The 11,669-nt window shown below is 47.8% G+C and overlaps 1 protein-coding gene across 1 annotated transcript in view; it reads left to right on the top strand.

Annotated features, from left to right (window-relative positions):
• Positions 1-8,378: 8,378 nt before the first annotated feature.
• The window catches only part of slc23a1 (solute carrier family 23 member 1), a 6,221-nt gene continuing 2,930 nt past the window's right edge, over positions 8,379-11,669 (top strand). Inside the window, exons 1-8 of the mRNA XM_080867186.1 lie at positions 8,379-8,416; positions 8,899-9,060; positions 9,663-9,820; positions 9,901-9,989; positions 10,067-10,134; positions 10,589-10,770; positions 10,876-10,996; positions 11,073-11,229. Coding sequence (XP_080723312.1) covers positions 8,399-8,416; positions 8,899-9,060; positions 9,663-9,820; positions 9,901-9,989; positions 10,067-10,134; positions 10,589-10,770; positions 10,876-10,996; positions 11,073-11,229 — 955 coding nt within the window. The 5' untranslated portion in view covers positions 8,379-8,398. The remainder of the gene's footprint in view (positions 8,417-8,898; positions 9,061-9,662; positions 9,821-9,900; positions 9,990-10,066; positions 10,135-10,588; positions 10,771-10,875; positions 10,997-11,072; positions 11,230-11,669) is intronic.

Below are 11,669 nucleotides of genomic sequence, written 5' to 3'. Positions count from 1 at the left end.
CCTTCGCCTCATCATTTCCACTCTTCTTCTGTGGTGTTTCTCTGGCGGAGACCTTGGACTTTCTCACCTGCAAACAGATGTTTGGTAAACGGGTCTCCACAGCTGCTCCCACATTTGCCTCTTGTGGCTGATTGGTCCGTTCGCTGGTCAGGTGGTGGTGGTTAATTCCTTTAGTTCACAGATCCCGCAGACCCTGAAACAAAAATCCAGGACTGATATCCTAAACGCCCTTGTTCCAGTGAGTGTGCCGCTCAGGTCCGTTAGCTTCGTCGCAGGTGCCTCTAGATCAAACCTGAGGCTGGACCAGCCCGGCTGGTGAAGCAGGTAGCAGCAGGTGAACACAGCGTCCTCACGTGTTATTACCATCAGCTGTTATCAGTCAGACTCAGTGTAGATAAAGCTGATCGGCGTCCTGGTTCTGGTCTGGGTCAGTGTTTGAGAGGTCGGCACAGTTACCTGTAGCATCCAATCACTGAGCTCCGCCACTGAAAAACAACGTCAGCGACGAAGTTCTTCAACCCGCGTTTCTTCTGGAGCCCACCTGATGGTGACAGCCATGGTTACAAAACGATTCATGGTTCATACGTCATCACTTATCCGGTCTTTACGTGGTGATGTATGAACTCCGGGTCCAAACTCCTCTGCGTTTATTAAGCCTGTTGTGTTTTTAATGTGCTTTGTATTTTGTTCTGTTTAATCTGAACAAGCCCCTAAAAACAGTCAGTGATCACTGTCGGCCTCTCTCGATTTTTATTACCGCTGTTCATTCTAAAGCTCCGTTTAAACCCCTCTGATGTAACTGCAGCCCATGCAGCAGTATATGAATGACTAACCTCGTATTGTGGATGGATTATCTCAGTTCTCCTGACTGAAGTTTGGTCTGTTTACAGCATCCTGCCATGCGATTGCATTTGTTCCTGACCCATTGAGTGGAAAAAAGTTAGCGCTCATCCTCCAGTTTCACTGTGTTTATCATGCTAACATAGCTGTGTAGCTAGCGATCACGTAGCACATCATTATATACCAGCTAGCCCAACTTCAGTAACCCTACAAACGTCACTGCTGTTTAGTTTTCTGTCTTCATTTATGTTGGAAGTGATAGCAGAGCTGTACGTTTTATTTTTTATGTTTATGTGGAAACTAGCGAGCTAACTTCCTGCTAACTTCTAACTCTGTTAAATTTAATACATTCTGTTTTCATGGACGTTAAACTTAACTGTTACACCTGGTAAAGCAGCAATGCTGATGATTTTATTACAGAGGAAAGAATTTAGACAGTTTGTAACTCTCAGTGATGCTGCAGTGTTCGTTTGACTTTGGGACCTGCAGCGGAGGTTGGACCTGGAAACAGCTAAGGACGTTACATCTGGGGTAAACAGCTTTCTGACCTCTGTGAACTCTTGCCGGCTCAGTTTATGGGGGTTAGTATCACTATGTTTAAAAAGGATTATCATTGGCTAACGATGTGGATGGCGTGTGGCTGGGCGGGTTCCTGTTGGTGTAAGAGCGTCAAAGGAGGAGACTGGACTTCTTTAAGCGTGTAAAGCTCTGGGGCTGGTCCCTTAGGCAGGTTGTTCATCCACTATCATCTTAATATTAGTATTGATGCTAATAATAGTAACAAATTATTAATAATAGTCCAGTTGCTTTCCTTCAGCCTTTTAAGACAATGTAATTGACGAATCATTAGCCAATCAGCGAGCAGTGTCACATCCGTTCAGTTTTAAAAATGAAGATGGTGACACTGAGCACGCCTCTGACAGGACTTCAGAGACCGCCAGGTGATGTCACTGAAGCCACGTCCACCTTTGACCCCGTGAGAGGGCGCTGTTCTGATAAATCTGTGACGCTCGCTGCTCCCGGAGAGGTCAGGGGTCACAGTGTGTCAGTCTTCTGTCAGTCAGCACCCACCCCTCACAGACCAGGGTAGAACACAGACCCCTAGCTTCACCATGACAACCAACAGTATCGCATCATCACCACAGACGGTGCCAGCAGGTTGAAAAACCACAGTCACATTTAAAAACACACCTGTGTGGTCAGGGTCAGCTTTGGGACCACAGCAGATACTCCAATCAATAAACTGATAAATCAACCAATCAACAGACGAAACCACTGATCAATAAGCAGAGTGACAGGCCAGGCTCAGGCTAAATGCTGGAGAGGTGGGTCCGGCTACACTATGGTAAACTAATCAGCTGATTCTTTGATCTCCTCCTCATTATTCTTCGTCCTTCAGGTGCCCCTAGACTCTGCCCACATTTGCCTCTCGTTTTCTAATCTGCCTCTGGCTGATTGGTCGGTTCGCTGGTCAGGTGGTGGTGGTTAATTCCTTTAGTTCACAGGATAAGAGGCTCATCCACCTCCTCTGTCACACCGCCGCTCTGCATGTCCTTCGTCACTGCATCCATGATCCTCCTCTGAGCTCCTCCTCCTGCCTGCAGCTCCACCTTCATCCTCCACCCTCCCTCCTCTGCACATGCTCAGACCATCAGCTTCTCTCACTCGGAGCCGTCCCTCTGATGGTCTTATTTCTGATCCTGTCAAAAACTACAACCGCTACTCAAGCTGATGTGTGTTGCTAGTGTTAGCTGTTATCAGAGATTAATAACTGTTATTGATTTGAATCATTATTCTTGATTGAAAGAAAACATAGGTAGGGTCACTCTTCATCTGTGTCCACGTCCTCTGACTCTGCAGGTTTCAGCTCACCTGTCTCAGTTTGATCACATGATTTGCATTATTATCTATTATCTAAAGCCCAGAGCTGGTTAACCAGTAAAAACTGGTTCCCACAGACACACCGGGACTGTTTTTTTTTATGTAGAACCAGAGTTCTCTGAGTAAAATGTCAGTTAAATAGAGTCTCATGGACTCATATTTTATTCACAATAAAAACAGCAGGACGATGCTAACCTGCCGACTGCATCTATCCAAAGAGTCCAGCTGCAGCATCAGGCCTGCTGAGCAGCTGGAACCCTCAGACCAGACCAGCCGCTGTCCTCGGCTCACAGGCTGATGTTAGCGGGGACGCACGGACTGTCCTGCCTCCACAGTTCTATTAAAATGTCCTCACTTTACACCTCGGACGTGTTTTCTGTGCTATTGTGACTAAAACACGAGATCCAGATGTGACTTTACTCAGAGATCAGCTCTGCTGGAATAAATTTGTCATTTTGTGCCTGACTCGCCACAACGAGGAGGCGCCACCTGCAGGTGACTCTCAGTCACTACATGTCGTTAACGTGCCACTCAGCCAATCACTGATCATTAACATATTGATCCATGCAATAAGTGAAAATGGTCATAACGATGAGGTCACTTCCTGTTTGTGAATCCAGGTTTATTAACAGGAAGTCAAAAACGAGTGCCTTCTGTCCAAATAGTTAATCAGTAGCAAGTATCACAGGTCAGTGAGGCTGATGATCTCCTGTGTCAGGCACTCACCTGATCACCTGAGAATGTGATACCGCTGCTAAAAGCGTTTGGCGGGCGTGTCCATGCTGGTTGCCAATCAGCACAGATGTGTAACACCTGCTTAACATCACAGGGGAGCTGCCCTGTCTGAGTAGGTGATCCTAATCAATACTCTCTCTCTCTCTCTCTGCAGCACAACGCTGAAGAGCTGCTGACACTGAGTATCCTGCGCTGTGATTGGCTGAGAGTCTGTGGGCGGGCCTTGATCGTCACATGGATACAGATGATTAATAATCAATAATTATTTAAGTAAAGAGTTTATATTTATAAGAAATGTATTGATCTGGTCTGAACACTGCCCGTTTCCATGGATACCTGGTTTGGATCAGTGACATTAAATGCTATAATTTGCGTCCTCCAATCAGCTGTCATTCCACAATCAGCCAATAACTAATCAGCTCGTAGCTTAAGGAGTGATGTCACCGAGATTTACAGACTTTACTGCTGCACGTGAATGCACTGTCCTCTTGAAGACTCACCTGGCATTGAGGCTCCACCCCTCCACACACCTGAAGCAGAGATGTGTTAGCTTAGCTTGCCACAGAGGCTGCAAGCAGATGGACACTGCTAACATAGCAGCTGTAACAGGTGGTGTGCTCAGTTTTGATTGGAAACAGTGTTATGCTGTGACAGCGTCTCCACGACAACCACAGGTACACCTGTGTTTTACCTGGAAGTTTGCTTCTCACATGTTTTTATGTCTTTAAAATGATGCAAACAGGAAATTCTTCTTCTTGTAAAGTTGTAAACAAGATGCAATAAAAGGTTGCATGTGTCAAACTGCTCTCACTGGGTTATTGGACGCAATCTGCAGGAAGTGCCTTTTTTTTCAAAGTAAATGCCACATTTCATCAATGCAAGCGATCGTGGCTCAAGAGTTAGGAGTTCGCCTTGTAATTGGAAGGTTGCCGGTTCGAGCCCCGGCTTAGACAGTCTCGGTCGTTGTGTCCTTGGGCAAGACACTTCACCCGTTGCCTACTGGTGGTGGTCAGAGGGCCCGGTGGCGCCAGTGTCCGGCAGCCTCGCCTCTGTCAGTGCGCCCCAGGGTGGCTGTGGCTACAATGTAGCTGCCATCACCAGTGTGTGAATGTGTGTGTGAATGGGTGGGTGACTGGATATGTAAAGCGCTTTGGGGTCCTTAGGGACTAGTAAAGCGCTATATAAATACAGGCCATTTACCATTAATGTGAAACATTCAAACCTACAGCTGAGCAGCAGCAGCTATACAGGTGAGTCTGAAGTTGTACAGGTAGTTATAATTAATGGTTATACTGGGTGTCTTACCTATACGTTAGCTGAAGAATATCTAGTTATCAGTTGTTACTGGTTATGTTAAGTAACGTACTTGTTATACTGCTTGTTTTACTGTTTATACTGGGTGCATGTGGTTCTATGACTCTGTTTGTCTTCTGCCAGACCAGTTTTATAGGTCTGGGCTGTAATCAGGTGGGGGTCCACACACAGACAGGTGTATAATCAGGTGGGGGGGGGGGGGGGGGTGTCCACACACAGGCAGGTTTATTATCAGTTTGGGGTCCACACACAGACAGGTGTATAATCAGGTGGGGGTCCACACACAGACAGGTTTATGCTCAGGTCGGGGTCCACACACAGACAGGTGTATAATCAGGTGGGGGTCCACACACAGACAGGTTTATGCTCAGGTCGGGGTCCACACACAGACAGGTGTATAATCAGGTTGGGGTCCACACACAGACAGGTGTATAATCAGGTGGGGGTCCACACACAGACAGGTGTATAATCAGGTCGGGGCTCTCACACAGACAGGTGTATAATCAGGTCGGGGGTCCACACACAGACAGGTGTATAATCAGGTCGGGGCTCTCACACAGACAGGTGTATAATCAGGTCGGGGGTCCACACACAGACAGGTGTATAATCAGGTCGGGGTCCACTCACAGACAGGTGTATAATCAGGTGGGGGTCCACACACAGACAGGTTTATTATCAGGTGGGGGTCCACACACAGACAGGTGTATAATCAGGTGGGGGTCCACACACAGACAGGTGTATAATCAGGTCGGGGCTCTCACACAGACAGGTGTATAATCAGGTCGGGGTCCACACACAGACAGGTGTATAATCAGGTGGGGGTCCACTCACAGACAGGTGTATAATCAGGTCGGGGCTCTCACACAGACAGGTGTATAATCAGGTCGGGGTCCACACACAGACAGGTGTATAATCAGGTGGGGGTCCACACACAGACAGGTGTATAATCAGGTCGGGGGTCCACACACAGACAGGTGTATAATCAGGTCGGGGCTCTCACACAGACAGGTGTATAATCAGGTCGGGGTCCACTCACAGACAGGTGTATAATCAGGTGGGGGTCCACAGACAGACAGGTGTATAATCAGGTGGGGGTCCACTCACAGACAGGTGTATAATCAGGTGGGGGTCCACACACAGACAGGTTTATTATCAGGTGGGGGTCCACACACAGACAGGTGTATAATCAGGTGGGGGTCCACTCACAGACAGGTGTATAATCAGGTGGGGGTCCACACACAGACAGGTTTATTATCAGGTGGGGGTCCACACACAGACAGGTGTATAATCAGGTGGGGGTCCACTCACAGACAGGTGTATAATCAGGTCGGGGGTCCACACACAGACAGGTGTATAATCAGGTGGGGGTCCACACACAGACAGGTTTATTATCAGGTGGGGGTCCACACACAGACAGGTGTATAATCAGGTGGGGGTCCACTCACAGACAGGTGTATAATCAGGTCGGGGTCCACACACAGACAGGTGTATAATCAGGTGGGGGTCCACACACAGACAGGTTTATTATCAGGTGGGGGTCCACACACAGACAGGTGTATAATCAGGTCGGGGTCCACACACAGACAGGTGTATAATCAGGTGGGGGTCCACACACAGACAGGTGTATAATCAGGTTGGGGGTCCACACACAGACAGGTTTATTATCAGGTGGGGGTCCACACACAGACAGGTGTATAATCAGGTTGGGGTCCACACACAGACAGGTGTATAATCAGGTGGGGGTCCACACACAGACAGGTGTATAATCAGGTCGGGGCTCTCACACAGACAGGTGTATAATCAGGTCGGGGGTCCACACACAGACAGGTGTATAATCAGGTCGGGGCTCTCACACAGACAGGTGTATAATCAGGTCGGGGGTCCACACACAGACAGGTGTATAATCAGGTCGGGGTCCACTCACAGACAGGTGTATAATCAGGTGGGGGTCCACACACAGACAGGTTTATTATCAGGTGGGGGTCCACACACAGACAGGTGTATAATCAGGTGGGGGTCCACACACAGACAGGTGTATAATCAGGTCGGGGCTCTCACACAGACAGGTGTATAATCAGGTCGGGGTCCACACACAGACAGGTGTATAATCAGGTGGGGGTCCACTCACAGACAGGTGTATAATCAGGTCGGGGCTCTCACACAGACAGGTGTATAATCAGGTCGGGGTCCACACACAGACAGGTGTATAATCAGGTGGGGGTCCACACACAGACAGGTGTATAATCAGGTCGGGGGTCCACACACAGACAGGTGTATAATCAGGTCGGGGCTCTCACACAGACAGGTGTATAATCAGGTCGGGGTCCACTCACAGACAGGTGTATAATCAGGTGGGGGTCCACAGACAGACAGGTGTATAATCAGGTGGGGGTCCACTCACAGACAGGTGTATAATCAGGTGGGGGTCCACACACAGACAGGTTTATTATCAGGTGGGGGTCCACACACAGACAGGTGTATAATCAGGTGGGGGTCCACTCACAGACAGGTGTATAATCAGGTGGGGGTCCACACACAGACAGGTTTATTATCAGGTGGGGGTCCACACACAGACAGGTGTATAATCAGGTGGGGGTCCACTCACAGACAGGTGTATAATCAGGTCGGGGGTCCACACACAGACAGGTGTATAATCAGGTGGGGGTCCACACACAGACAGGTTTATTATCAGGTGGGGGTCCACACACAGACAGGTGTATAATCAGGTGGGGGTCCACTCACAGACAGGTGTATAATCAGGTCGGGGTCCACACACAGACAGGTGTATAATCAGGTGGGGGTCCACACACAGACAGGTTTATTATCAGGTGGGGGTCCACACACAGACAGGTGTATAATCAGGTCGGGGTCCACACACAGACAGGTGTATAATCAGGTTGGGGGTCCACACACAGACAGGTGTATAATCAGGTGGGGGTCCACACACAGACAGGTGTATAATCAGGTTGGGGGTCCACACACAGACAGGTTTATTATCAGGTGGGGGTCCACACACAGACAGGTGTATAATCAGGTTGGGGGTCCACACACAGACAGGTGTATAATCAGGTGGGGGTCCACACACAGACAGGTGTATAATCAGGTTGGGGGTCCACACACAGACAGGTTTATTATCAGGTGGGGGTCCACACACAGACAGGTGTATAATCAGGTTGGGGGTCCACACACAGACAGGTGTATAATCAGGTGGGGGTCCACACACAGACAGGTGTATAATCAGGTTGGGGGTCCACACACAGACAGGTTTATTATCAGGTGGGGGTCCACACACAGACAGGTGTATAATCAGGTTGGGGGTCCACACACAGACAGGTGTATAATCAGGTGGGGGTCCACACACAGACAGGTGTATAATCAGGTCGGGGTCCACACACAGACAGGTGTATAATCAGGTGGGGGTCCACACACAGACAGGTTTATTATCAGGTGGGGGGTCCACACACAGACAGGTTTATGCTCAGGTCGGGGCTCTCACACAGACAGGAGTCCTCGTGTGTGTGTGTGATGGTTAATAATTCCTGTTAATCTGTGTGGACTTTCACCTGAGACTCTAAAACTGAACTTTCTTTCTCTGTTTGCTGCTCGAAGTCAAACAGCCGCAGGTGAAATGGAAGCCGACATTCAGGTAAAGTCATTACTGATCAGTTTTGTTTTACTGAGTTTAGCAGGTGGGGTGTAGGACAAGTATAGCAGGGCAGGTTTGCTAAAGGAAGGGTATACTGAACTGTGATAACACACAGTGAGCACTGACCTACAAACAACAGGTGTGGTAAACTGACCTCCGTACAACTACAAGTACTGACGCACACCTGGAAACACCTGGATCCTTTCAGACTAATTTACTGGGTGTTTTTGTGTCTACAGGTTAATCAGGGTCACTGTGACCTGTCTCAGATAGAACATGTGTGTGTTCCTTTGACTTCCATGTGGGGACCTGGAGTGATATGCAGAGAAAGGACATCTTCTGTTCTTTCTTCTTCTTTAGTGTTGTTTTGACTTCTGACATCTGTTTAATGATAGCAACAAATATATAATCGATAATGGTTAATAAGTGAATCATGATGTTTGCTGCACCTGATAACCAGGTGTTTCTGTCTGTCCAATCAGAGTCATGAGGGGAGGGGCTACAAACCCAATAAACCTAACCTGCCAAGGACAGAAGAGAGCAAAAAGAGGCAACCAATGGATGCGCAGAGGGTGGGGTCAGACATGATTTACACCATTGAAGATGTCCCACCATGGTACCTGTGTATTCTACTGGGATTACAGGTGAGACTGGAATTACAGAAGAAAATGTGACTACTGTGGGATTAAGACATTTCAACATGAATTATTGATTTAGACTGGATTACTAGGTTCAAACTGGTATTATACTAGTTTAACCGTGGGTTATACTGGTTTAATTTGGGATTACTGGGTTTAACCTGGGATTATACTGGTTTAACCGGGGACTATACTGGTTTAAACTGGGATTACTGTGATTAACCTGTGATTATACTGATTTAACCTGGGGTTATACTGGTTTAAAATGGGTTTAACTGGGATTATACTGGTTTAAACAATGATTACTGGGTTTAACCTGGGATTATACTGGTTTAAACAGTAAGAATAAGAATGTTTTATTGTCATTATGCCAAAAGCACAACTGAATTATTTGCTGTACCATTCAGTGAAAAGGAAACCAGAAAAAGGAAAGAAAGCAAAACTGTTTCTAAACTGGTTTAAACTGGAATACTGGATGGGGTTGTTTGTAGTTTGATCACTGGTGCAGGTTTGGTGGTGGTTAGAGGAAAAATTTTTAGGATAGCTACCTTGTTGACTCCAGTCTGAAGTTTGTAACAGGTGAATGTTACCTGCTTTACCTTGTGCAGCATTACCTGACGTGCTTCAGTGGTACAGTGGCTGTGCCGTTTCTTCTGGCTGAGGCCATGTGTGTTGGTGGAGACCAAAGCACCATCAGTCAGCTGATTGGAACCATTTTCACGACTGTTGGAATCACGACTCTCATCCAGACCACCGTGGGTGTCAGGTGAGTCTGAGGGAGTCAGGTAAGACTTAAGGAGTCAGGCGAGTGGGCGGAGTCTGACAGTTATGTGTGTTTGTGTGTAGACTTCCTCTCTTTCAGGCAAGTGCGTTTGCGTTCCTCATTCCTGCTCAGGCAATCCTCAGTCTGGACAGGTGGAGGTGTCCCAGTGAAGGTGGAAGTCTCTCTGATTGTTACTGGTTTTTGTAAATAAACAACATGCTCTCATGTGATTTGTTTTTTCCTTTACAGAGGAGATTTATGGGAACTGGAGTCTTCCCCTGAACACCTCACACATCTGGAAGCCTCGAATCAGAGAGGTACGATCACTGCTCCTCAGCAGGTAGTTTCCAGTGGGCACAGTGGGTTGAGGACGGTGAGAGGCCAGACCTAAACCTGAACTGGTTCCTGGAAGACACCAGCAGTCTGGACAGTGCTGGTCTGTCAGAATCCTGTGAACTTCCAGCTCAGAGAAAGTTTCTGATTTTGGCTAAAGTCAGACCCCTGAATCAGGTGGAACCTTGTTCAGGAGGACTCTGCACTTGGTCTTGGACCATTTCTACAAATCCAGGATGTATTTTACTTCACAGGCTTCGCTATGAAATTAAAGCACTTACTTCCTGAGAACCCAGAGCCACACCTGCAGGTACCACCTGTTTCAGAGTCCTCTAGGACTCATCAGTAGCAGCACCTCGTGGTTGGATCCAAGTTGTCATGTCTGTGGAGTGGATTTTTTTTGTTTACTTGCTTTATGACAGAGTTATTTGTTCGCAGATTCAGGGTGCCATCATTATGTCCAGCCTGGTGGAGCTCGTGATTGGTCTGTGTGGGTTACCTGGGTTACTGCTGGAGTACATCGGCCCGCTCACCATCACGCCGACCATCTCACTGATCGGCCTCTCAGTCTTCACAACTGCTGGAGACCGAGCTGGGTCCCACTGGGGCCTCTCAGCACTGTGAGATATGTGGACACGCCTGTATCTGTTCTGCTGTAGTGAACTACATATCCATGAATATAGCACACTGGGGGGACAAACAGTTGTCTCTCTCTCTCTCTGCAGGTGTATTTTGCTGATGGTGCTGTTTGCTCAGTACCTAAGGGCGACATCACTTCCTGTTCCTGTGTATAGCAGGAAGAAAGGCCTGAGGGCCACCAGAGTGCAGATCTTCAAGATGTTTCCTGTAAATAAAGATAAACACAAATCGATGATGATGTCAGTGATGACGTAATTTGAATCTTTGCTCCGCCCTCTTTCAGATCATCCTTGCCATCATGTTGGTGTGGTTCGTCTGTTATGTCCTCACTCTGACCGACCTGTTGCCAAGAGACCCTGATCGCTATGGACACAAAGGTCGCACTGATGCCCGAGGGGACATCATGACACTGTCGCCCTGGTTCAGGATGCCTTACCCATGTAAGACACCAACCAATGACAGTCATGCTTTGTATCCAGGTGGTTTGAGGTTTGAATGACACCGTGTCACCGTTACGAGGTTGTTTCAGCGCCGACTGTGAGTTGGTGGTGAGGTGGATCACTTCAGTTTCTCTGAGGTTCTGATCCACAGTCACTGTGTTACCTGCAGCAGGTAGCACTAGGCCCCGCCCCTGCCGTGTGGGTCCATGTTGATGCCATATTTAAAATAAATTTTCTACTGATAAGTCACTGAAAGTCTGTTACTTCTCACAGCAGGAACGCCAGTTTGTACTGCTTCGATTGGTTAGTCGGTTTGACCTTAAACAAAAACGTCGACAGAAACACATAAAAACTGTAAAATCACTGAGTCAGTGATTCAGGGCCTAGAGCAAGGGGGTGGAGCTCTCAGAGGGGGTGTGGTCACTTTATGAACTTTGTGT

The sequence above is a fragment of the Rhamphochromis sp. 'chilingali' genome (genome assembly GCF_963969265.1).
Source record: "Rhamphochromis sp. 'chilingali' genome assembly, chromosome: 19".
Classification (NCBI taxonomy): domain Eukaryota; kingdom Metazoa; phylum Chordata; class Actinopteri; order Cichliformes; family Cichlidae; genus Rhamphochromis; species Rhamphochromis sp. 'chilingali'.
This window is presented reverse-complemented; position numbering and strand designations above follow the sequence as displayed.